The 25,967-nt window shown below is 41.8% G+C and overlaps 3 protein-coding genes and 1 non-coding gene across 7 annotated transcripts in view; 3 read left to right on the top strand and 1 right to left on the bottom strand.

Annotated features, from left to right (window-relative positions):
* tpm4a (tropomyosin 4a) overlaps positions 1-6,730 on the top strand; it is a 29,895-nt gene extending 23,165 nt beyond the window's left edge. For 2 of the 4 annotated variants that reach the window (XM_006639828.3, XM_006639829.3), the window contains 4 exons: positions 320-395; positions 721-783; positions 913-982; positions 5,151-6,730. In XM_006639828.3, coding sequence (XP_006639891.1) covers positions 320-395; positions 721-783; positions 913-982; positions 5,151-5,233 — 292 coding nt within the window. In that variant the 3' untranslated portion in view covers positions 5,234-6,730. Of the gene's footprint in view, positions 1-319; positions 396-720; positions 784-912; positions 983-2,550; positions 2,837-5,150 lie in introns of those variants that run through there. The other 2 variants (XM_006639827.3, XM_006639830.3) reach the window with 1 other exon arrangement.
* A 1,266-nt stretch (positions 6,731-7,996) lies between these two features.
* On the bottom strand, positions 7,997-11,096 carry LOC102692574 (small ribosomal subunit protein eS27-like). Its single transcript, XM_006639988.3, has 4 exons — positions 10,969-11,096; positions 9,802-9,910; positions 9,353-9,463; positions 7,997-8,406 (listed from the first exon to the last, which is right to left on the bottom strand). The coding sequence occupies exons 1-4, from the start codon at positions 10,972-10,974 to the stop codon at positions 8,378-8,380; spliced, it is 255 nt and encodes an 84-aa protein (XP_006640051.2). The 5' UTR covers positions 10,975-11,096; the 3' UTR covers positions 7,997-8,377.
* Positions 11,097-12,388: 1,292 nt separating this feature from the next.
* rab8a (RAB8A, member RAS oncogene family) lies at positions 12,389-24,255 on the top strand. The gene is made up of 8 exons (XM_006639826.3): positions 12,389-12,554; positions 16,582-16,642; positions 17,764-17,824; positions 18,591-18,668; positions 19,373-19,462; positions 19,635-19,700; positions 19,989-20,039; positions 20,648-24,255. Exons 1-8 carry the CDS (start codon positions 12,431-12,433, stop codon positions 20,738-20,740), a joined length of 624 nt encoding a protein of 207 aa, XP_006639889.1. The 5' UTR covers positions 12,389-12,430; the 3' UTR covers positions 20,741-24,255.
* On the top strand, positions 15,117-15,302 carry LOC138225599 (U2 spliceosomal RNA). Its single transcript, XR_011184060.1, has one exon. It is a non-coding gene; the product is annotated as a U2 spliceosomal RNA (small nuclear RNA).
* Positions 24,256-25,967: the final 1,712 nt, after the last annotated feature.

The following is a 25,967-nucleotide window of genomic DNA, read 5'->3' as shown; positions in this document are numbered from 1 at the left end:
AGCAGTGCTATCTCTTCCCTCCTACTTGCTTTCCCAGAGCCATATTATTCCCACAGGGCATATAAACTGAACTAACATGGATTTAATCTCCTCTGAAGAACAAAAGTTACACTTGTCTTTCATTACTGCATACATTTGTTTTGTGTGACTCGGATGCTTTTTAAGAAAAGCAGAGTGTTTTTCTTTTGATGATTCTTTGGAATACTGGAGGGTTTTTGCTTTTGATTTTTTCTCAGCCAGTCAGTTGGATGTTGGCGAGGTCTTGTGTTCTGTATGATGTTAATTAACCCATCTTGTGCTATTTTGTTTTTCCCCACAGGAAATGTAGTGACCTGGAAGAGGAACTGAAAAACGTTACCAACAACCTAAAGTCTCTAGAAGCCCAGTCTGAGAAGGTGTGTTCAGTTTTTCTGCAATACTTCTCCAATTCCGAAACCTTGTTCTTGGGTGAAGTAGAATCTTGTAAAAATGCTTCTAGAATTTGGAAACGCTCAGTGACTTAACGTAAAATAATTGAATTATGAATATGAGTTTTATGCAGCAGTGTTCTTGAAGACTACGAGATCACTCTCCTCTGTTAAGCTAACCTGGAGCAGTGCCTGTGTTTGGGGCAAAGTCTCAGGACATTTTGTCCAGTAGGATTGAATCATGGCTTCTCTTCTTTCATGGTCCCTCTTGTTGTGGAGTGGGAGCAAATCTCTTTATTGGTTTCTTTTTCAGTACTCGGAAAAGGAGGACAAGTATGAAGAGGAAATCAAGGTTCTCGGCGACAAGCTTAAAGAGGTATAGTGTGGTTCTCCTTTTCCTGTCTGTACAATATCTGAGAAAAAAAATAAACATCTTTACATCCATAAGCCAAGGCTGGGTCCATCTCCAGTACAAGGATTCATTCTCGGTTTCTCTTGTCTCCAGGCCGAGACCCGAGCTGAGTTTGCTGAGAGGACAGTTGCCAAACTGGAAAAGACCATCGATGACCTGGAAGGTATGGTAATCCCATTTCTCACAGATCCTCATTTCAGTCTGTGTGGAAATGCGCAACAGAACAGAATTGTTACCACAGAAAACTGCCTTCTCTTTCCACGCTAAAACGTTACAAGGCCTTTTGGGCCAAAAACGGCCAAATTGGTGTTGGGCTGAAATGTGCTGTGATGTTATTCACCCCAAGAGAATCTGTAGTCCATCCTCAAAGCATTATGGTTTTCTGCTCATCATTTATCTTCACAGAGTGAGCTTACGTTCAGCATTTCAACACCTTCAGGAAAGCAATGAGCACTATGAAATTCTACATGAATGATAATGTAGACTTTTTAACATAAAACTGCTAGCAGGGTAGGTGGTTTTTGTGGCCAGTTTAAAAAGCCTTTGAGTCTTAACTGCATAGGGCCCAGTTCTGCTGTAGAATCAGGGTTGTCTTGAATTTGCTGTCACTGGATTGCAATGTTGCAATTAAGAAGGATTTTTTATATATGTGTACTTTTGATTTGTTTATGTTTTACTTAAGGATTCCTGGACACTGTAATTTAAGGATTTATTAATTTATTTGGTTTGATTTGAGATGCAGACTGTGGCATGATACACTCGTAGTATGTTTTATGTTTGGTCGTATTTGAAAAACCGAAATGTGGTTAAGAGTGAAATTACTGAAAACAGGCTTAATCAGTTATGCAGTATTTTGTATATCTTTTTTTTGTATGGCCATATTTTATGACTGAATCGTTTTATTATTGTGACTCATTTGTGCAGGCCTTAAATACCGAATCGGGTTGCTTCCTGTCCTTTTGAGTCTTCTCAAACTTAAAATGGAAAGCTGACTTGTCAGGTCCCAGCCTGGGATTAAGGTTTCAACTTTCTTAAAAAAAAAAAAGACCTTCTGCTGAACTTGTGGAAAATTTTTAAAGGATGGTCTGCTGCTTCACTCAGTCTCATGAGTAAAGTAGTGTGTATAATTATGATGCAATGAGGCAGAGCCAGAGGATACTTGCCAGAGAATTTGTATTCTCTGTGTTGCCTTTGCAGGGTAACTTGTGCATAGTGCACACCAATATGGAGGGCAGGATACCTGTACTTATATTAGTTTGCTTTGGGTCCTCTCCTGTATAATTTATAGACTGGATTTCTCACTTACTTGGCTATGTGTGTGGGGGGGAAATGCACATTTTAGAATAATAAAGGGAACAACTTGTGCGGTTCCAAAATAAACTAAAGACTCACACAGTTAGATGACTCCCATTAACACTAGAGACCTGGGCAGTCCAATTTTCTGTGGAGTGTCCCATTTTTCCTTGTCTAGCCCTGACCCTAAAAAAAAGTTATTCCAGGAAATGATTCAAGTAGAATTTCATCAGGAGCTAGGAAATGGCTTTGTGTCTTCAACGTTGTTGTAGACTTCTTGCTTTTTTTGATGATCTGCTCTTGCTCTTCCTGACCTGTCTGTTTTTCCATTTCTCTCCCTCTCTCTGTTCCCTGCTCGTTTCATTTCTTCTCTTTCTTCCGGCACTCCTCCTCTGCTGCTGCTGCTGCTCCCTGCTTCCTGCGCCCTTTGACCTCCAGACGAACTTTACGCTCAGAAGCTGAAGTACAAGGCCATCAGTGAGGAGCTGGACCACGCCCTCAACGACATGACCTCCTTATAGATGGCCTCTCCCCTTTCCCCCCTCCACCCTCTCCAACAGCCTTTTCTCTCCAGAACGGTGGCCTTCCTAATTCCTGCGGCCTGCTCTCTACTGCTGCCTCGAATCTCTGGTCATTCACCCCTGTGCCTTTTCTCTGAGTCACCTTCTGTGAGAACCTCTCTGTAAAAACAAAGCTTTAATAAAGTTCTTTCTGTCTCATGGCACATCTTCCATTTCCGTTCTTCCTTTCTTTGAACATTCTTAAGCATTCGTAAGCCTCCTGCCTAATGAAAAAGCTGTCGGGGCCTGTTCTATTTTTTTTGTTCTAGGAAGCATGTCACAGACAGGTATATCAGGTGATGCCTACAGCCTGTGAACTTAACATGACCGACTTTGTGTTATATTGTTTTTTAGTCAATGGGGGAAAAAGATGCAATGATGAGTCAGAAAATAAGACTTTGACAGTGTCTCTTCAGACTCTTTACTGTAACTGCAACATCTGCGCATGGTGACTCCCCAGCGGTTCCCACCAGCAGAAGTGCTTGATCAGAGTACAGGTCCAGATGTCTCTGTGGTCCAGATGTTGCCCATGCATGTCTGGATGACGTCATTGGCTGACTGTGACTGGAGCTCCTTAATAATGCATAATGCATAACGTGCCAGGCACTGGATAGGTGGGGCCTAGTTGGCCGTGGATCAAGCAGTGATTCCTGGGAGCTGCAGGAGACCTGTGGGTTTTCGATGATGTCAGCAAGAGTGCTGTTTCTCCAATCGGTGTTGACTCTCCTGTAAAGCACTGTAGAGTTTAAAACATGTCCAGAGATTAAAGGCTCTGATCAACAGGCATGTTGGAGTGCTCATTCTCCCTGTGCAGACCTAGAGTTATACAGTAGCTATAAAGCTGTAGAACGCAATTGGTGACTCTAAACTGCTTTGGTATAAAATGGAAAATAGTTTATTTGTTTTATTTTTAAAAACGCCTTCCATGTAGAGTGCTTATGGTACTATAAGGGGACAGAGGCATACACCATGTTCAAATGCGGGCTTCTGGTTCGATTATTTAACAGTTTAACAGCTTTGCCGGGAAAACCGTTAAATACAATAAATTTCCAACTTTTAATCCTAAAATTAATCATTAAGCATTAGTCAGCAATGAGCAGTGTTAAGGCTTTGGACTTAAACTGGAGGTTTGAGACTTCAAAGCTTGAAGCCATAAACAGAGAAAGGAGTAACATTGATACAAGTAAGAGTTAGTGTTTTTTCATCAATGTTTAAAGAAAAGATTAAATTAGATTGACTTATCCTTTTGTCATGCCTTTAAGCTGGTGGTGATTTACAAAAGACATTGAAAATTTTAGGACTCCAGTCCCTGGGCAAGTTATGTTTTCGGGGTCACAGCCCGGACTGAACAAAACCAAAAACTGATCTTATTCATCCTGTACCTACTGGACTAATATACAATATATAATAACACACTAATAACGAATGATCTTAAAAGAAAGAAAACGATGCACATCCAGAAGTTATTGGTGTTGTCCACTACAAATCGGTAAAGGTAGCGAAATCAATTTTGTGCACATTCTGTAGTCCAAGCTAATTTATTAACTCTTATCAATGTTTCAGCAAACACAAACCTTCATCAGAACATACTGTATAGTTTTGATCAGGCAAATATTTGATAAAAGCAAGGTTTTAAAAAGGAAGCCCTTTTTATGAAAGATCGCCATAGTTCAGAGAGGTAGTAATATTAACAATATACTGTCCTTCTAAGGAAGACCTTGTTTTTTTTTAATTCAGTACTTTATCACCTCAGTTAGACACTGAAATAAGATTTTGAGGCTTCTTCTATGAACAGAAGCTGACTAAAGTACAATTCTAAGATGGATCTACTTCTGAGATAAAAATGTAGTTTTTGACAACCCTAACCCTAAAACAATGGTTTCCCCAAATGGAATTCTGAAAGAATTCTTGCTTTAACATAAGATTTGTCTGGGCAAATGTGCCTTCCCTGATGAAGGCTTGTGAATGCTGGAATGTGGACAAGTTACAAATTAACGTTGGAGTGGAGAGAGCTTTTAGCCACTCAAAACACGGAGTGTGCTATTCTCTTTTACAGGTCGATCATTCACACAGAACGATCTGGTCTTTTTTCCATGCGGTGTTCAAATTCAAATACTAGTGATACGTCTTTCTCACAAATCCATAAACAGTATCAGATTTTGTTCAATGCTATGTACTGTATCTAAGAACTATATAGACAGAATCCCTTTTGTGTAACATGCAAGTTATAAGGCTAAGGCGTTTTGCATAGTGTGCTTAGCAATTTTTGTTCCCTAGTTACTAGTGTTGAGTGATAAGGAGCTTTATCCTTAAATAGAAAAAGAAGCCATGCATAAATGTATCTATTAAAGAGCACGGTGTACTGCAACAAGCTCAGGTCCCATATTGCTAAATGCAAAGTATGCAATGGTTATTGTTAAATCAAAATACAGCTAGATATTTTTCATTTAGTGTATATATATTTATTTTTTTTTACAGAAAAGCTATCATGTGCCAAAGAGGAGAACTTGGGAATGCACCAAGTTTTGGATCAAACACTGCAGGAACTGAACAGCTTATAAAAAGCAACGACAGCCCACGAAGGAAGAGAGAAATGAGCGTCATTCCATGGATATTCAATTTCATTCCCCATTTTCGAGCACCAAATCTCCCAATCCCCTCTCCCCAAGAAAATAGGGTCTAAAAAGTGAATGTTATACGTGTATCTGCAGTGTTTTTTTTTTTAAAGACCATGCTTTCCTTTTCTTGTCTGTCTCTTTCACAGAACTTTCCAATTCATTCTGGTTTTCCCCCCTCCCCCAAACCCTCAGTCATGATAACAAAGTTCTGTTTCATGTTTTTATCTGGGAAAAAACGAATTTGTTTGGGAAAAAAACTTAGGTTTACAAATCCACAAGTTGCAGGCACAGTTCAAACACACCTGGGATGCGTTGAGCACACGGTGTGAGAAAAGAGGCCAGTTCTTTGAAAGAAGTGATCGTTTTCAGACTGCGCTGTGAAGAAACCATCTCATTGCAGACAGGAGAGCAGAGAACTCAGGAGGAAAGCAGGAGATGTGGGAAAGGAGTAGGTCTGTGTTGAGCTGGTAAAAAAAACAAGAACCGTCTTTTTTTAATACTGATGAAGTCTTACCAATTTTGTTTGGATGCTTTTAAAAATTGTTTTCCATGTGTTAGTCAAAATGTGATAATGTCATGCATTAGTGTTGTAACAACGGTCTTAATCCATTTTCATGGAACAAAAATGTGAACTTTGTGGTTCAAAGTTGTATTTGAAGATCATTTCAGTCATCTGTAGCAAGAGCCACCCTTTTTTCTGCTGTTTCAGATGGTTAAAGTGCCATTTTCTCATTTGTTCAAGAAAATTTGTCTAAATATAGGCTTCCCAGTTTGTGGCCCGAGAGCTCCAGCTGTACTTTCCCTTACTTAATGTAACCCTTAATGGAGGACAATTTGCTTAATTTAGTGTTTTTCCATTATTTTCAATTGCTAAAAAATGATCAAGGCCAGAATATCAGTTATAGTCCAAGTGCCAGGTCAATGAAGGGGATTAATTAGGTAATGAGGAGCTCAGCTGGAGACAATGGAACCAGCAGGAATGGGCAGATCTGGGTCTTGGACTTGTTCCTGATTTGCTTAACAACCTCCCGGTGTTTTAATGTAAAAATAATCCCATAAAAATTACATCGGCTACATTATGGGATTCCCAGCAGAGCAGCAAAAGATGCAGTGCCTGTGTACAGGCAAAAGACACAGCCAGTGTATATGTTAGATTGACATTACTAATTAACATCGAGCATTCCATTTCTACACTCTTATTACAGATTATTCTGGATGGAGTGTCTCTGAACCAAAGTATATGCATAGTGCATTATTTTACCAGGAAAAAAAACACTCTTCATTTACGTATTTTGTCTTATGATGCTTTTTTTGTTAACAAAGTGAGGATGGCCTTCATGTTCTGGGCCTTGATACAAGTACCTCACATTTGCCTCACTAAATCTGTATTGAAATACTTCACTTTCTTAGCTTTAAATCTAATAAATTTTTACAAAACGGTGTCTTTGTTGGTCTTTGTTTTTTCTTCCCACTTTGCTGCTTGTGTATTTTACACAGCCGGGTGTCTGCAAGGTACTTCACCTCTTCAAGACAACGAAGAGACCTGAAAGTTTAATCTGGAGTTGAAATTCTTCCAGCAGTTTCTTTTGGTAGCAACTCTCTTCTAATATGTTACTGTTGTTCAGGCGCAAATGTGTTCAATGTACATGTTTGAAACTATTTCGCTTGTGTTAAGACAGCTGTGAGTTTCCTCCCCAGGTCTAAGTATTAAGACAGCCTGAAAAATGGAAGCCATATGAAATTTATACCATTAGAGTTCCTCTTGAGAAAAGGAACATAAATATACAGCACAGGGAAAATAACATACATACCTGCTTTCTCTCTATAAAATATATTGATGCTTTGTAAGCAAAAAGGTATTCCAGCAGTTAACATCCCTGGATATCATTTTAGGCTTTGTTGCCGAGGTAAAACGTGACATCGTTGTGGTGTATAATATGTAACAACGCCTGGCCTTTTCAGTACCAGTTATTGTGAGGTCTGGACTGGATTTTATTCTTTTTTTTCCGATCTTCTGATTTAATATTTGTTGCGTAGAAAGCTGCTATTAGCCGCTTACTTACTGTACCTCGGCTTCGTTAAACCACGACCGGAGCGGTAGGCGCTGGTGCTTTCCTGCCCTCTAGTGGCCAAACTTGAGTTGCGTAGCTATCCTAAACATTTAAGGAGTAGTTGAAACATACCGGTCTACCGATCGTCTCATTTTCAGGCGAGTGACCCTTGAAAGAGGCTAAACTGCCAAAACGTTGTTACTTCTTTATACTTTTCGTATAATTAACCTTCACCTAATGTTTGCAGCCAACGCACGCTGCCATACCTCACCACACGAAGGTCTAGTGTATAAGGTGTATGCATTTCTAGTGAATTTCTTTGTCTACGCTGTGTCTTGCGTATTTCTTTGTAACTATTATTACAAAGAAAATTTAAACCAATCATAATCTGAGATTTTTTAACTGGAGTATATTATTTTACATCACACATATATAATAGTACATTGCCAATTGGAGTACAACAAGCAAGCTAAGTTGGTTGATTAGTCTGGAGTGAAAGGTAAGGGTTCGAATCCCAGGCAAAATGCTTCTGGTTCTTCCAGTAAATATGCTGTACAGAGCCTGATTCTGGTTATTGCTGTGAATCTGTTTTTCTCTATTGACTTAACTAGTAAATTAAAATACAGATACTTAAGAAGGGGTCAGGACCTCCAGCTGAATTTAAGACACTGAGCTTTTATTGGAAGAAGTATATTACAGTAAGAACTTAATTCATAGAAAAGGTCCCTTAAAATGAAGACTTACTGTAAAAACAATGCTTTCTTTATGATACCTTCCGATTCTACGACAGGTTTATATTTAAGTTACTGTGTAGGGAGAAGCATTTTTAACTCTGGTGTGCATGTGGTTTGTGCACGGCTCTGCTTCTGGTCACTACAGCCCCCACTGAAATCAGCCGGCAGTGAGAGGAACCTCCACCATCCTCAGTCCACCCCCGTCAAGCAGAGTACTGCTCACATCAGCCTGGCAGTCCCCGGGCGAGCTGGAGACAGGGACATTCACTTTTCGTCTTTCTTCAGGCGTGATGGGAACGTGCTCAGTGTTGCTTTCTCCTGAACGAGCAGCCTGGAGGACAGGAAATGAAAATGGGGGAGATTTCGAATCACAGCTCTTGTTTTGCGAGGGGGGGGGGTTAGACCTACCAGGAAGCTGCCTTGGTCAAGAACGGCCCCAGATTTCTATTTCCTGTTCCGAGCAGTAACCCCGACTACAGCTCGGCAGGTGAAAAGGGGGTCACCTAGCACATACTCAGAATCCCGTTCGGCAGTCAGCCAGAGTTATACTGCTGTCCATGTATGACTGCCACCTAGCGGACTAAAATAAAGACACAATGTGCCTAAAAATCCTAAATTGCCAGACTACACAGCTGTAGCCAGCGTACAAAAGGGCCAGATTGAAAACTGAGAAGCGTTGTGTGCTGTCCAAGGAGTGACTCTTAAGACAAGAGTCTCCAAGCCTGGTACTAGAGAGCCCCAGTCCAGTTAATCTTACAGCAGGTCATGCATTTACAACCACATCAAACACCAGTGAGATGCTGATTAATTAACAACGTGATCTGTTCCTTTAGGAGAGTTCAGTGTGGTCCCACATGATCTCTAAAAGAATCAGTTGAACAAATCATCTGTTTGACTGCCCACAGTGAAATTGTTCCAAGTCTTTCCAAACTGGTGATTCGGTACTGGCCTATAACACCTGGACTGGGGGCAGAGCTGGTGACCTCCACTCTAGAGGAGAGAAGATCAAAGGAGAGACAAGATCTTGATGTCTGGAGTTGTCAGTCAAGTGGGACTGTGCACAGCCCCCCAGCCTTGCTGCCAGGAATATAACACTAAAGCAAATTGTCTGTCTAGCATTGTTAGCCCCAGTGCAATACCACAGAAACAACGCTTTAGACAATGTACCAACTCAGGAGGGTAATGAAAAGGTATCACAGTCTGGCGAGTAGGCTATTGGACATGCACCCTGAAGAGGAAGATATTAAGATTTCTTCCTAAAACGGCTCCCTTCCTACCTTCTGTCAGGCGGCACTTTCCTCCTTTGGGTTGACACAGGACGTAGGAGCACCCGGCGCAGGGCACCACTCTCTGTGCGTGGCTGAACACCGTGGCGATCCTGTAGCAGCCTGTCGCGTGGGTGGGGGGGGACAGGAGGACACGCACCGTTACAACACGCACGCCAACCCCACGGGCATCACCATCGCCGCTACACCGGTGCGCCGGGAGAAAAAAAACGCACCGTAGCTGCAGCCAAGTCAACAAAAAAAAAAACCCCAACAAAAACACCGGACACGGCACTGCGAGCTGGCTCAGCGCTAGCTTACTCCTTGCGGGGGTCATTTTCCGAAACGTGTTTCTCGTCTGCTCCCCTGAGCGGGAGCTGTAAACCGGTTCGAGGCGCAGGGACGGCACGGCGGTGGAATAGGGTGTTTTCACACCGGCGAGCGGGCGGAAATCTTCCTACCTGGACACTTGACGTCCATGAAGTAGGAGTTGGGGCTCTGCACCAGTCTCTTCTTCTTGTGCCTCCTCTTCTCCACCTCGTAGAGGGGGTGCATCAGGTCGGTGGCGAGCTGCGACAGGACAGCCATTTATTTACACAGGAAGCCACTTACAGTAGGTCACAAATTCACAATTTGTATTGAAATTGGTCAGTCGCCAATTTCAATTCAAATAATTGTGTAAAAAAATCATCTGAATGCATCTGGTAACGCATGGATCTTTCCCGAATAATATAAGCTAAAATTGAGTAACCCATCAGTAATATGCCTTTTTGTTAACGAGACTCGTTGTTATCTAGATAATATATGATTGTTTATTGTGTTTATTAAACTACTATTTGCTATGGCATATGTTTTCTCAGCGTTTTGGTGAAAAATATTAACAATGGGCAAACTTGATTTCGTTTCTTCCGTGTGTCAGACGTTGCAAAAGATAACATGTGCCGTTCATGTCTGAAAGGCAAGCTTTCAAGCTTATGTATTGAGTTTCAGGTACGTAAAATACCATGGCAATAGCAGCTACAAATGACCTGCTCCCTCTAGTGCTTAAAGTTCAGAATTGCAATAGAATCGCTTGTCTGCTATGCTGTTCACTAGACATGTCCAGACTTGTAAAACGACACCAATTTACATTGCAATATATCATTGCTATTAGAATGATCTTGGATGCATTTTGTTTCTGTGACAGTGGTTATTTACAAAATACAAAATATATTCCCCACATCTACCTAATAAAAAACAAGTTAAATAAAGCAATCACATCTGTCGTTCGGTACATAGCTGTCAAAAACTAATGCTAAACTAAAGCAATGTCTTTTTTGTTCTGCAGTCAAAGTAGATACATTTAGAAGTTTTAGGCACATTTGTACACTTATAAATCGACTAAGTTCATTCACTGAATGGTCTTACATTTTGAATAAACCTCGGAGTTTGTAGCCTACTGATTTTGACTATTTCAGCAACGCGGTAGACTTCTCAAGATACGCAACTAAAGCAGTTTAGATTGCTTGGATGTGGTTATCTCGATTATTAATTATTCAGTTATTTAAATGCAGCAGCACGAATTGTTAGACAGTCGATTCCCACATTAAAAGTAGCGAATCGCTTAAAGCTGTAATGCTGAAACTTACCGGCATCGTTCTTTAATTTGGACTTTTTTCCCCCTGGTTTGTCTTCTTTAACAGTGACGGACTGATTCACTAATAATACCTATGACAGCCAGCAAGTGCTGTATTGTATGGTGATTATTGCAAACGCCTGTATTTTCTTGAAATTTCCCCGCCTCCTCGGGGTGGGGGTTATATGAACTACGTCATATTTGTATAAACGCAGTTTGCAGAGTGATGTTTGATGTATCCTTGTGTAACAAGTTAAAGCCAACTTCAGATTTTCTTGCGTCTATGAACTTGAATAAAGCGCTCTCGGGGTAATCCATAAATCGCGCTACTTGTATAAACTAACAAACGACAGCATTTTAAAAATCAAGAATTTATATAAACTTTATAATGTACAAGAAGCGTCCTTTTCACGGAACCATGCTTTTGTTACGTGAAAAAAAAACCTGCACCTCAAATCCAATTATAATATTCTTAATGTATTAAGCAATCGTTTAGATGTTTAATTTTATTGACCCATCAAAATACCACAGGCGCTAAGCTGACAAGAAACTACAGGAGGAGATTTGAAATGGGGTTCGTATCAGTGGCTCATATCAGTATGGGCACTGTAATCAGGAGAACGCCTCTCCTCAGTATAGCTGTTCTTGCACTGACAACCGGCATTCAGAATACATTTCTGCTCGCCTATAGGGCTCAAGTGATTTACGTGCTGTACTTTTAATCTCTCTGCGCATCTACACGTTTTTACAGCTCTTTGGACTCTGGTCGCTTTTCAATTCCCAAAACGAGGAAGTCCTGGCAGATAGTCCTAGCTGTGGTATTATTCAGTAGTATTTAACTTATGCAAAGGTGTGAAGAAAAGCAGATCTGATGTCGAGATTGTATCTCGTTCTAAAAACTGCCACTGAAGGAGTTTAAGCAAAAAAAAAAAGCATGTTACAAATTGGTCAGCGCTATCAGGGTTTATGAACATCCAAAGATTCACAGGTTCCCCAAAACACAAAGCAAATGTATAATTGTGTAAAATCAACAATCTTGGGACAGTGGATGTGTTCTTCAGAACTGGCGGCTCGTCGTTTATAATTACCAGTAGCATGCATTAAAACTTTTAAGATTTTTAGTTTCATGATGCATTTTGAAATGGGTCTTCATCATAATAGCTCCCCCAGCCACAGACCGTGGAAACACTTTGATCTATACTAACACAGTACCTAAGCACATCCTCAAAACCTGCACTCCTAACTTTCCTTCAAGGAGCTGGGGGTGGGCGTAGCCGGAGCCCGGCTGCACAATCAGAATTCCCCTTAGGCTTGATTGACGTCAGCCTAACCCCGACTTCCGGAGCCACGACGACGGGGAGGGGCTTCCCTGTGAGTGACGCGCCACCTAGTCAATCAGGAGCCGCGGTTGTCCGGATTGGCGTTTACGCAGCTCCCGCAGAGTGCCGGGCGGGATTTCCGCAATCGCGAGTAATATGGCGAAGACTTACGATTACTTGTTTAAACTACTGCTAATCGGGGATTCGGGAGTTGGGAAGACCTGCGTTTTGTTCAGATTTTCAGAGGATGCCTTTAACTCAACGTTTATCTCCACTATAGGTAGGTCGGCGTTTGCGGTGAGCTCCTCTGGTCGGGTAAATTGGAAAGGGGGGGTTGGCTGTATGTTACTGCGCTGAGACAACCCCAGTGCAATCAGCCCTGTAGCTATACCAGTCCGCAGAATACACCTCATGTCGGGCATGAAATGAAAGAAAAACATCCTAAAAGTTGTACTGCGTGCCCTTGCACGCTGTGCGTTACAACGCGACACTTGATTGTAAGGTAGTGAGCAGCAGGGTCTTGGTTCAGTTATAGTTTTGTAGATATACGTGTTATGATGGAGCACAAAGGTCTTGGTATTTCCTTATGCGGTGGCTCCGTGGTATTTAGGCTGTGAACTATAATATATATTTATGCAGTTTCCTCGGCTAAATTGGGACGCGTTTTTCGCGTAGTGTTTGAACACATGCTCGTTTGTGTAAGACCCCACAGTTTTTTTTTTTTAAAACGAAACGTTAGCGCTCTAAAAACTTGCTGGAGCTAACTTTATAGGAAGTATTGTGAAGTGTCTATCCGGTTTCATTTTTTATCGCCCGGTGGCGGCCCGGCAGACTGCAGGCTGCGGAAACGCAACTTCTTTGGGGGTTAATTCTTATCTCGCCTCCGGGCTTTGTCAAGTACTTTCTGCCTGGACGTCTGTGATACGACATGGACAGTATCTGGGTCCTCGTCTGGCTGCCGTGGAGCTGTTACAAAATAAATGCATGTAGGAGAGTTGAAATAGCATCATCCCCCCGAGCTCACTTCGCTGTTTTTATAGCTTCCTAAAAAGGAGATGGATCTTGTTAGTGTCGAACGGAGGAGACTCCGAAGGAACCTCATACACGTATTCAAACCCCCCCAAGGGCACTGACTGTCAGTTTCTTCAGAATGAACCGTGAAACTCGAAACGCGGGATACGAGTGGGAATCTACGTGGCAGTTCGTTTAAAAACAAGAACAAGAGGCACATCTTTACCACAAGGGTTGTGGGAGTGTGGAGCACACACTGTGGTTGAAGCCAGTAGCCTGGCTGCTTTCAAGGAACAGCTGGATGAGATGCTTGGATGAATTAGCTGCTGACTGTCTAAGGGAACCTTTTTTATGTTCTTAATTGTTGCGTCTCTGGAAAAACAAGATGTTGATGCATCGCTACTTTTTCTACAAGATCAGAAAATGTGGTTATTCAATATTTAACAAGTTTCTTTTCTGGTGTGCTGGAGTACACTGGAGATGGATTAAAAGGGGTGGAGGGGTTCTGTTTTTTCATTTCTACCTCCCTGCTGACTGTATTTTTAAGACCAAGAACAGAGGGGTCACATCTTTACCCCCAGAGATCTGAACAATTAGAAAATGGACTACATGCGCCTCTAGTGAGTTTAGAGCTGTTGTGTATGCTCAGCAATTTAGTTTTTTTTATTTCAAACTATTTACACTTTCCTTCTCCTCAGATGTGTTGTGCTTAGTTGAAGGCCAGTGTAGTCCCCTTGGGCTTGGTACAATGAGGCAGTTTATGCGTATTCTAATTTGAGAAAGGCTTGTCAGTTCCCTCAAAAAGCTGTTGCATCAAAAGTTCTGTCATACTTTTGTTTCTCATTTAGCCAAAGGGACTGATGCTCAGCGACAGCCCTCTGACTGAGAGGATGTTGCCCAGCAACACAACAGAGCAACACAAGGCTCTGCTGCGATATCCTCCTCCTGACCTCGGCACACCCAGCTTTTATCTTCCCGGGTTTATTCAGAGCCTGGTAGGCTCACCTGATTGTGTACAAGACTGAAACAAAGTCCTCTTCCTCTCAGCGCAGGAAGGAACCAGGGCCAAAGTAAAACATCTTTCCGGAGAAAGTTAAGTAGAAGAGGCCTAGATACTGCTGGACAGGAGGAAACTAGAGCAGGCTGTCTTCGGAAAACCTTGACGATGACCGAGTTTGGTTTGGTATTATCTGCTGTCATCCCTGCAAGCCGCTTTCGAGAACTGATGTATATTTGTAGGTGTGAGTGACTGCGATGTGGACTTCCTTCCTATCTCAAGGCCTGAGCAACATCAAACATGAAGTCTAGCCTTCCTTTATGGCCCTGGGGAGATCACCAAGATTGCCTTTTGCATTCAGTGATGCTGTTTATGAATACAAGTCCTAAATCCTATGAGTTTTGTTTTTCGTACAAGCACATTCAGGCAATAGGTGCCATTCCCAGAGGAAACTTGTTCATTAGATTGGTGTTTCTCTTTTGGTCATGCTAATAAACCCCTTGAAGGGTTATTACCATTTTCATCGCTTTAAGTAACGATCACATCGCATCTGCTGGCAGGCGGTTCCAAAACGTGCCTTTCTTAAGATTAGGTATGGCAACAGCGCCGTCTTTGCCCATTGAAAGTACCTTTTGGAAAGGAATGCATGCTTGTTCCAAGCACGTGTTCTTCCATGATGATGTCTTGTATTAAGAATACCTCCCAGAATCCTTTGTTCCCACCCTGGGGCCACACAGATGACACCAGTAGCAGGCTCACCGCCTGGTATGGTGACCACACTGAGGAAGGTGGAGTAGACACTACGGGGGCTTTATCTTGCTCTGACCTCTGGATAAATCTTCTTACCCTATGGCTCAGATCAGGTGTAGTTTCTGTCCTTCTCAGTTTGGTATCTGATAGGCCAGCTATGTGGGGGCTGCGTCTTAAATGGATGTTCAGTATGTGGAGCTGGATCAGGGGCATGCCTCTTCCTCGTAGCCAGTAGAACAGGTTTTATATTCCTGATATTGTATACAATCAGATGAACAACTAGGCTATTAATAGATCAAGGAAGAGTGGAGTAATGTATAGTGAGGATGCAGCAGGGTTTTGTGTTCCTGTGTTGTGTTGCTGGGCAACATCCTCTCAGAGCAGTGTTGCTGGGCATCAGCTCTTCAGCCAGTTCTGCACGTGCAGCAGTTTTGAGCTCGTTATGCTTGAGGACTAAGTACTCTTTACATATACGGCAGCTGATATATAAATTCCACCCTCTTTCAGGAGGAAGAAACTGCAGTGAGAAGTAGGGATGACGAGCGACGCATCTTTCCGCCTTCTCCGATGTTCTTGTTTTAGTTCTGATTTTCCGTGTTTCAAACTTCCCATTTGGGCATTTCACAGAGTTTTCCTTTGTTGTAGCACGTGCGTGTATTGCCAAGATGTTTGCAGGGATTGTTTTCCTGAGCTCTGCGCCAATCATTCTTCGTTTTGGCTTACAGGTCATGTGCAGTGAACATCGCTACAGGTGGAAAGTCTTATTGAGGGTGTCCCAGGCTGAATGTACCAGTTTTTAATGTATTTCTAACCAAAATTTCTAGTCAGCCTGGAGCGACCTGTGGTATGAAGTATACCTCTCTGTTTCTGACAATGTGCTGCCTGCTGGAAATGAGTCATCTTTGTTTTCCCTAATGGCAGGAGACGTATTGTGTAATTCCCAGCTGGGGACAGCAGGCAGCAGAGATCAGGTGGCATTCTGCATAGTCAGCACAAGAGTAAAAGGAATACAAGCCATGAGTTCATGGGACCGGGGGCACAGAAGCTTGGAATGATCAGGGCTCATAAGAGTTTTACAAAGTGGTGGTTTAAGAGCCTTTAGCCTGGAAGGCATTAAATTGAGCCCCTTGTTTGAATGCTGTGAACAAGTGACGATAAGTGATCGCTGTTGCTTGTGAGGCTGCAGGAGGAGCAGCTGTGTGGGGTGCAAAGATGAAGAGCATTAACTACAGCTGCATGGGTCTGACTGCAGCTGTGGGTGAGACAAGGACAGCTCTTTGTTGCGAAGGAGGAGGGAAAGTTGAAAAGTGTTGGCAAGACCCGTTTTAGTAAAAAACGTGACCATACTGGAGGATTGACTTAAAAACCTCAAGAAAACCCTGATCGCATTCCTCTCTTTCCTGCTCAGAGGGGTTTTCCCGGTATGCTCATTTCAGGACTGTTGTTTTCTTTCTTATTCCAGGATGCTATCTTTGTCTTGTGTTGCTGTTTGCTTACTGTGATCCCCTGCCAGAAGATTAAGCTTTTCCATTTTCTTACTGTCTTCTAGGTATTGACTTTAAAATTAGAACAATAGAACTAGATGGGAAGAAGATTAAGCTACAGATATGGTAAGTTTTGTGTATGTTCCATATTGACACATAGCCTTCAGTATTCATCCACTGATGAGTCTCTCTCAATAGGAATGAACGGCAATTAAAGGTGTATGTGAGTTTATATTAAAAGAATACCATTAAGCCCAGGTTCAGAGGTGACGTGCAGATAAGTGGTTTAATTGATGTGGTTGCACTTTCTCTTGAATTTGTTTAAACAAGTGCTTAGTGACATATCACAATGTCAAAATTGCATAAGCTATGAAATGGAATAGAATATTCTAAAGAGAGTTTCACACCTTGCCTTCAGCTGGTGTGTGCAGTCCTTATATTTACTGTTCACTAGCTGTGGTTGAAAATGCATAAACCAAAACTGTTCAGTCGCTTTTAAGATTGCATTCACCTCTATTCATGAAGGTGAGACCATCACTCCCCTTTGAAATACTCGGTAAAAATCAACAGTGTCCAATCTTTTCAACCACTTTGTGGGGGGGGCATGACTTTCAGAGGCTGAGAAGGTCACAAACTAATGACCTTGCTGACTAGCCACCTTGCTGTTTGATCACTGTTTACAAGTGCATTAGAACCAAGGTTTGTTGTTCAGCCTCTTGTTGACAGACCACAGTAGGAACCCAGTCATCCGTTTTTAATTTAATGGTGTTTCTGTGCAGCTGTCCTGACTAGCATCTGGCACTGTCATGAGTTGTCCTTTTGGTATGGAAACAGGAGGAGACATTTTACATTTACAGTGAGCTTTGTCGCAGGGAGACATAGCACGGAGAAGTTACGTGCATCTGCTAAAGTGTCTGGCTCAAGCTCAGCTGAAAGAGGGCGTCCCGCAACTTCGAACAGGCGTGTTGGAAGTGGGAGGGAAGCACTGCCACTCTTTGAATGGAATAACAATTGGGTGCTAACCTTAATTAGAAGTTTCTTGATGAAACCGGACTAAGGAAGGCATGCTTTAGTTATGTCGAAACCCATTGTAGGCTGTTGCAAAGAAGAAATAAAGTGTACCTTTTTGAATTTGAAGGTTTCCTTAATTGCCCCTGATATCGTTGCGTCAGCTATTGTGTGCGACATACACCCCAGGCACATAGCTATGTTAATTGATCTTGTTTTGAAAATGGTTTATTTTGCAGGGATACAGCAGGGCAGGAGCGATTCCGAACCATCACAACGGCTTACTACAGAGGAGCCATGGTGAGTAACGATGCAGAACATTTAAGACTTGGATCACCTTCAAGTGTGACTACCTTTGATTCGTATGTGTGTGTACATATATAAGGGAACAGAAAAAACATGAAATGACAATTAAGCTCATCTTAGGTGCGAGTCATTTCTGCCTTTTGTGATGTGTTAGGTATACTGTAGATACCTGGGGTATGTTTGGCTACCTTGTACATCTTGAATCTCCAAATACTCTGTAAATCTGTAGTTTTGTGCAGCTGTGCTCCCCTTCCATCTGTGCTTCTAACACCACATTTGCTCTGCTATTTTTCAGAGATAAACTGATTTATATCTGGGTGATGCATCCTGTAGTGATTTTTTTTAACAAAAGTGTGATGCATGACATTTCTGGGTATTTGCTAAATTATTTTCTAAAGATGTATTAGAATGTATTTTTTCTTTATATAAACTGATGTAAGTGTAAAACAGTATTTTCACAGTTTTTAATTGCTTTCAGAAATTGCACCACCGTCATGCAATCACTGTAATGAGCTTTGCTGTTTAGTCACCTTTAATCTCGAGTATGAGAATTGCTTACTGCTGAGAGTGAAAACATTGGTATTCACACTTGTTTTGTGGAACTATTTTTTCTTCCTTTGTCAAAGTGAATATTGAATGCTTTTTATAGCTCTTAATATTTGTGATCCCTGAAACTGAATTCCAGATTATGACCTTACTGCAGTCATTTAGATCTGTAATTTAAAAGATTATCTGTTATCTGTTTTTCCTGTACTTCCAGGGCATTATGTTAGTATATGACATCACCAATGAGAAATCATTTGACAACATCAAGAACTGGATACGGAACATTGAAGAGGTGTGCTCACTTTTGAGATTTCGTTTTCTGACCTGTAATTTACAGTTTCACAATGTAGTCTCCTTCGATCTGTTTTCAAGTTAGAGCTTCAGTGCAGAGCTGTTTTTTACTTGCGAAATTGCAAGTATTGTTTCAACTCGTCGTTCCATGTGTCTGGATTTGTCTTTCCACGTGTGTGAATAAAGACGCTCCTGAATGGTTCAACCAGTAAAGGCACTTGGAGTGCATGTTCAGCTCTATATCCCTGATGTCACTAGTATGAGCTCAGGGCAGGTGTGTCATTAGCCAACTGTAACTGGGATTCCCTTAATTCCCTTAATTTAGTGATACACAGCTGGTTGTGTGCTGCTTAGGTCTGGTTGGCATAGCTGTAACTTGCTGATCTGCAGGCTTAAGGTAGCATTTGGGAGAAAAGTGCTTCTCCACCAGTTAGTGCCAGTTGCTCCGTAGCCAGCAACATATTAAAAAAGGTGAATGGCTTTGCAGGGTGGGTGTGTTGGAGGAGCATGTCCACATGTCTCACTCTTTCTCCAATGAGTATGGGAGTTGTTCCCTAACAGCTGAGTCTTGCACTGTTCCAAATAATCATGAATAAAAAGTTAATATTTTGGAATCATGAACCAGTGAAGTGGCAAGAGGTATTTTGATCTTGTGCATTCCCCAAAAGATGTATTCACCGTAGTGACTCCTTTTAATTGATACAGCATGCGTCGGCGGATGTGGAGAAGATGGTTCTGGGAAACAAGTGCGATGTCAACGAGAAACGGCAGGTCTCTAAAGAACGAGGAGAGAAGGTAAAGACGAGATGAAGGCTCGGTTTGTCTGTAACTCCCAGCAACTGCAGGGCATGCAAAAGATTAGCTTGAAGTGATGAGCAGAATTCAGATTAATTTTCCGGCTTAATGGAATAAACATTGAAAAGAAATGTGTTTTGCTTTAGTTAATTCTGGCTTCCTCTTTTATCAGTTGGCGTTGGAGTATGGGATAAAGTTCATGGAGACCAGTGCAAAGGCCAACATCAATGTGGAAAATGTGAGTGAAGCTGACTGGTTTCTAAGTCATTTCTTGATTAAATGTCTTGAATGTTAAACAGTAGAGTTTTGGGAATGGTAAGAACATTAAGGTCAAATGTTAACACAGCCGTTAAATTGTTTGAAGTTCACGCTGTTTCAGATTGGATTCAAATGCTTTTTTACTGTTAATAATGACAGTTTTGCCAACTTCTGCTGCACTAATTTCCGGCACACCCTAGTGAAGGGAAAAATTCAGGTGTCACTGATGTATTACTGTGGTTGACAGCACAATGTTTATTTCTTTTAGGCGTTTTTAACACTTGCCAGAGATATCAAAGCAAAAATGGACAAGAAATTGGTAAGAGCATCCAAACCCATCTTTTTTTCTAACTGTTTTTCCACTTCAGCTGGAATATAAATGGCATTTCCAGTTGACATTTTTTAAAATGCTGCATCTCAGACCCTCGAGGAACCTTTGGCAGCCAAGAAAAGGGACAAAGCAGGTGGCTGAGATCAAGAAAGGGAGGGACAGTCAGTCATGTTTAATTGGTAATCACTTGAGGCCGCCAAATTGTAGGTGGTGCCTGTGTCAAGGGTGTTTACAGTTGATGAAGTAAAAGGCAAAATTTCCTATAAATATACAGTAAATGCAGGCAAGACACAAAAGAAAATTCTGAAAGTGATATAGGAGTTTGTAGTTTTCTTCCCGAGTTCTAGAAGTTTGTAAAAGGCGAATAAAGCATAGAAACCAAAGCTACCCTGAGGAGGTGCCTTTGTTTTTTCAAAGCAAAATGCTTTCTCTTAACTGAAGAAAAACCAGTTGATTCCACTGAAAGTGAAGTCTGCCTCTGAGTGCGGATACGGTGCTTTTGAGATGACAGCCCCGTTTCCTGGAGAGTGGTGAATTGTGCCAGGAGCTGTGTGGAGAGAGGAGGGGTTTTGACCGTGTGATTCTGTCCATTTCAGGAGGGGAACAGCCCCCAAGGCAGCAACCAGGGAGTGAAGATCACCTCAGATCAACAGAAGAAAAGCAGTTTCTTCCGATGTGACCTGCTGTGAGGACCATGGCCTTACTGTCCGCCCCCTGGTGGCCGGACCGAACTGGACTGTGCTTTTTTTGCTCAGAGCGCGCTCTCTCTCCCCCTCTGGCTCTATTGCTGTCTCCTTTTCTCCGTGGGCTCAACCCCCCCCCCCACCCCCACCCTCCGCACCTGTCCTACCCTTCCGCATAGCGGATGGCCGCACAAGACCCTCCTCTTCGTTTCCTGACCTGACGGGTTTTTGCTTTTTATTTTCTTCTCCAGCCATGGGGGGGGGCTGGGGGGCTGATCTAAAGCAGATACGAATTCTGTCAACTGCCTCAGGCCGGGTGTGATGGCCTCCTGTTGATTGGTTTCCCAGCATTCCTCAACACCAGAGTTCTTCTTCTTTTTTTTGCACATTTCTGTTTTAGCATCCTGCGTTCGTGATCTTTTGCCCGTTAGCATTTACACCTCCACCAAAGTTCACTGAGGTCTGGAGCAGAGTTGCATATGATTAGAGATGGAGAGATAATATCTCTGAGCCACACTGGATGAGATGATTCCATCATATTAGACCGTTGTAATTTTTTAGAAATGGCCAGCAAAGATCGAACTAACCCAGCTAATCTGCTTTAAGAATAGAGTGGCTTACCAGACGTTTTTTTCCATAATGAGTTCTTACATTTTGAATGAATCAATGCTGGTGAAAATTGTAATGTGTAAAATTGTCATTCTCTTTTTCATGATTGGAAGTGTTAGGCCATTTTAGTCATTGCAAGGTACACGTTTTTTTTTAAAAAGATTCTATGCCCCAGCGTAATAGCTTGTGGCCTCCAAACCGGTTTAGACCTTGGGCTGGGATTTTCTCTGCCGTATCTTCACCAGAGGTGTTTGCAGAAGTTGTTCTTGATGATGCGTAGTTATCACTGAGTGCTGCTTTTTTAATCTCAAGTTGGCACAGGAGCTCTTGGCTCAGAAGCCTGGAGCAAAGCAGGGTTCGTTGTATACATTCCTCGACAATCTTTAGTCGTAAAACGTTTTGTTTATCAAACGTCAATCGCCTACATCACATTTTGTCATTTAAAATGGTGTTTTCAAGTGTCATTTCACCGCACTTCTATCACCTTAAAAAAGAATTTTATGCCCACTGACTTGAAACTTAAGTCTCTTTTTTTTTTTTTGGGGAAATCAAGTTTACATTCCATGTGTTCACTGAAGTTGAGTTATTGAAGGATTTTTTTTTACTGCCTGCCAGGTCTTAATTATTTCATAGTGGAGACTGAAATTGCGTTTTTTGATAATGAAACTTAATACAATTTTTCCGTCTTTTTTTCTTTCCAATGGTTATTGTAGCTTTTACCACTCACCACTGCTATTCGGATTCTTGGGTTGCTTCAGATTGCTTCCCTTGTAGGACGCCGTTTAATTTATTACATGTGATCGAAGTGTTTTTTTTTTTTGCCTTACCATGTATAAAGTTGAGCGTACTGCAGGATCACACCATAGGCCTCCAACAGGCAACAGGGCCCTAAAGAGTCTTGACCAAAAAGCAGTGTGGGAACTCGGATATCAATGTAGATGCATGGAGTTAGTGTTTTTATCATCAATATGAGTGCAGAACCTTAACCTGCATTCCACAAGTCAGGTCAGTGCTTGTTTTGCAGACCACTTTCTTACAATCGTTAGCAAAAGAAAACAACCTTTCCTTGGCTTTTCAGGTGCGCATCTGTGTTTCTTCCCTTGTCCACTTTATCTGTACTTGCACTCCTTATGCTTCTTTTTTTTTTTAAAGCCAAGTATTCGTTTTGAAAGCGCTGAATTGGAGAAATGTTCACTTTGGGTTTTGATCTAAATATATTGAAATCAGCCAGTATCCCCGGGAATCGCGATCTCCAATATTTGATCAGCTGGTTCTTCTCAGATTTCTGGTTCTTCTCAGATTTCTGTGGCACCGTGATTTTTCTGCCTGTGTCATTATGCGTGACGTGCTTGCCCTCGTTTCAGCTTCCTGGCTTTCACCCACAGTAGCAGAGATCTGTCTTATGGCACCTCCCAAACTTTTATGAAATGCTGGAAACCATGCTGTAAATGAGGATCACTTTGGTAGAACAAAATCATTCCTGCAAGGGAGAAAGCCAAAGTCTGCTTTTTTTTTTAAAAAAAAGTCAATAAAAAATTATATTTTAAGAAAAGAGTACTGTTTCAGACATAACCCCATTTTTTTGCTTTGAATGTTGTAATGGGACTAAGTGTTACTTAGCGTCTTGATTCCTGTTAATTGTTTTTGGAAAACAGTCTTAAGTGTTGCTGTACTGACCTCTCTTGGGCTCCTGTGTCAGACTGGTTGGGGTTTCTACACGAAGCACGATGTGTATTGAAGCTGTCACAAGGGCCAGCTGTTGCTGAAGAATCTAGAAAAGAGAGTTTTTTTTTTCTTCCAAGGACAGAGTTCTAAATGCAGTATTTCATAGTTGCATATTGTTTTCTTCCACGGCTTTAAAAAAAAATACCGTGACCATTATCGTAGATACATTTACTTTCGGTATGGTTTCCCCAGAGGATATTTCCTTGTTCTTTCAAAGGGCACTATATTTATGTAAAGAAATCTGTAGAAGAGGCCTGTCCGATTTTGATCCCCACTTTATTTGATTTGGATCCGCCAATTCCGCAAACCAGGCAAAACGTCGTTTTGCAACAAAACAGTACGGAGCCATTTAAAAAAAAAAAGGTCAAGCAAATGTTCAGAGTCATCCGGACGGACTGACCCAGTCGGTGTTGGAGCCTGGTTCCCGTATTGAAAGTACACACAGATGTTTCCTCCACGCTTTGATGGCGATGTGTCCTTCTGCGGTATGTGGGCACTGTGCGTCTTTGGATGGGTGGGCGTTCTCTTCCAGTAGAGGGGATTTGTGGAAATAAAGTGCAGATGAGAGTAGAGTGACAAGATGTGGTTAATGGCATACCTCTTCCACACTCTAGGTGGCAGTGCAGGGACTTTTAATGTCGAATTGGAAAGAAAAATACCCCGTTTTCTTTTCTGTCTTGGATATCATTTATGTGCTGGTGTTATGTTGTGAATTCTGCTTTCTTGGAAGATGAACTAAGGACCACAAAGTTTTCGTTTTGAGAGGAGGGGATTTCAAAGAAGAGAACGTCTTTATTAGCTGCGAGCCTGTAGTAGGAGAAAGGAAATTCAGATTGGTAATCGGTCGAGCCCGCTACGCTTCTGGGTCCTAGAATGCTTTAAGGTTGCAAGTCGTTTGGAAGGTGAAGTGCCCGTTGTGTTTTTCTCGTGATGGTCAAGAATATTAAAGTGGCCTCTTGTCGCAGTTTTTTTTTCAAAAACATCGCTGCTGCGGAAGAGAGAGATTGGAGGAGTGCGTTGTGGCATGTCTGTAACTCTCCCCATGAAATCCAGTTTGCCTTCACCTCCGTTTAAGAAGTGAGAAGGGGAGAGGATCTCTCTTTCTGCTGGGGTATGGCTGGCTTTCCAAATGTTAAAATAACTCTGTGCTTGGCCTTGCCTGTTGAGAACTCCTCATCAACCCTGTGGAAAACCATGTTACTGTCTTAAACCACCTCAGATACTTGATTTCCATTCTTCTTTGGAGCTATGTGTCATGTAACTTAATCACAGAAGACCTCAGCCTGTGTGTAAAAAAAAAAAAAATGCTTAGAAATGATTTGTTATTTAGGAAGTATGTAGACCGCCATTCTCAAAAACATTCCTTCACCTTGTGCACCTTTTGTTTCTCAATTCCTCTGTTTCATTCATTGGCACTGTTTTTTTTTGTTGTTGTGCATTTTCTTGATTTTAAGGCAAGGTTGTACAAAAGAGAGAACTCATTTTACTTCTCGTTCTCAATGAAGCAGAAGGTCTTCCCAGTGCAATGTAATCCGTTAAAAAAATCAGGGATCAGATTACAATATCAGGCCTGCAGGAGAATATACTGGAAAGCCAACCTTGATGAGAATCCTTGCTGTGAGCCAACCACCCATTCAAGGTTTTACAGTCCTTGAAAATGTCTGTTGCTTGCATTTTAGGCCAAAAATCAAAAACCCAGAGGGAGGCTGTCAGCAAATTAGGACTTATTTCCTCTATGGGATTTGTAGATGTTCTGGTACAAAGAGGGTCTAGTTTTTGACAGTCCACCTCCATGAAACCTTGGAACTGAGAAGCTTGCGTTTGTTTCAAATTTCTCAAACTTCTCATTTTCGGAAGTGACTGTTTTTGTTTTCGTTAAATATATCATTGGCATTACTCTGGTCGCAACCCGAGTTCAGATTCCAACATCCTTGCTGATCGTCGAGCAAGTGGGGAGGAAATTTTACTGCGTTTTGAAAGGATTTGTAAATAACAATACCTGCAAAACAAAAAGAAATCTACTTTGATTGTACTGTACTTTCTAAAATCTTATTGAATTTATCTACAGCTTTGTAGATACATGTACTTTTGCTGATTTATTAAAATGAGATTCTTTTAAAACAAGGTGTGGTTTTGGAGTTCTGTTTTTAGTTTCACAGCCACTATTTTTGGGGGATTTGTACTGCTTACCTTACTCTCAAAACTGTTTGACATTGTATAGATTCCAGCCTGGACAGAAGATCTTCCTAAACACAGTTTTGTAGTTATTTTTTATTTGTCCCATGCAGTTCTTCATGGATGCCTGCTTTTTCTCTCTACGTGAATTGTTTCTAAATGGAAGACAAAAGGGCTTAATTCAAGGTGGTTCGTATAGGATACACGGGAGAAATCGGATTAACGATACCCAGTGCGCTGAAGCCTATTGACAAACCGATATGCGTTAAACTAACATCACGACACTTAATGTTCAATCAGGTACGTTCCTAGATCCATTTTTTTTCCGATACCTGGAGCGTGTGAGGGAAATCAATACAGGATGAGACACGCAGTAGGTAAACCAAACAACAAAAAAACCGCTCCCAGTGACTAATCACAGTGACCTTGTAATTTAAATACCTGTGACACTGTTTCGCCACGTTGGACTATCTACCGTGTCTGAGGCCCACGCTTGGATCATGTCCTGCTTGACTAATGTATTTAGGCTCCCGAAAGGACGGGAACCTATAGTAACGCAGACGAGCACATTGAGGGTGAAGCAGGTTTTCCTCCATTTCCTGACACGGCCTGCTTACGTTTCACAAGGCAAACGTCCTGGAGACAGACGTTTGGAAAGATTTAGGAAGTAAAATGCGGAATGCTTCCTCTTCATACACACTTCCCACTGATGGGCCCGGTGTTT

Source organism: Lepisosteus oculatus, chromosome 29, assembly GCF_040954835.1.
Source record: "Lepisosteus oculatus isolate fLepOcu1 chromosome 29, fLepOcu1.hap2, whole genome shotgun sequence".
Classification (NCBI taxonomy): domain Eukaryota; kingdom Metazoa; phylum Chordata; class Actinopteri; order Semionotiformes; family Lepisosteidae; genus Lepisosteus; species Lepisosteus oculatus.
The sequence above is the reverse complement of the archived record's forward strand: the minus strand, read 5'-3'. Positions and strand labels throughout refer to the sequence as shown.

What these genes read in the sequence shown, in the direction of transcription:
- LOC102692574 (XM_006639988.3), bottom strand. An exon ending in CATGGACGTCAAGTGTCCAG is followed by an intron (nt 9,464 to 9,801) that starts GTAGGAAGATTT and finishes CCCACGCGACAG; the next exon opens with GCTGCTACAGGATCGCCACG. An exon ending in AAAGTGCCGCCTGACAGAAG is followed by an intron (nt 8,407 to 9,352) that starts GTAGGAAGGGAG and finishes CCTGTCCTCCAG; the next exon opens with GCTGCTCGTTCAGGAGAAAG.
- rab8a (XM_006639826.3), top strand. Translation starts at nt 12,431, where the DNA reads ATGGCGAAGACTTACGATTACTTGTTTAAACTACTGCTAATCGGGGAT. An exon ending in CTTACTACAGAGGAGCCATG is followed by an intron (nt 17,825 to 18,590) that starts GTGAGTAACGAT and finishes CTGTACTTCCAG; the next exon opens with GGCATTATGTTAGTATATGA. An exon ending in GGATACGGAACATTGAAGAG is followed by an intron (nt 18,669 to 19,372) that starts GTGTGCTCACTT and finishes TAATTGATACAG; the next exon opens with CATGCGTCGGCGGATGTGGA.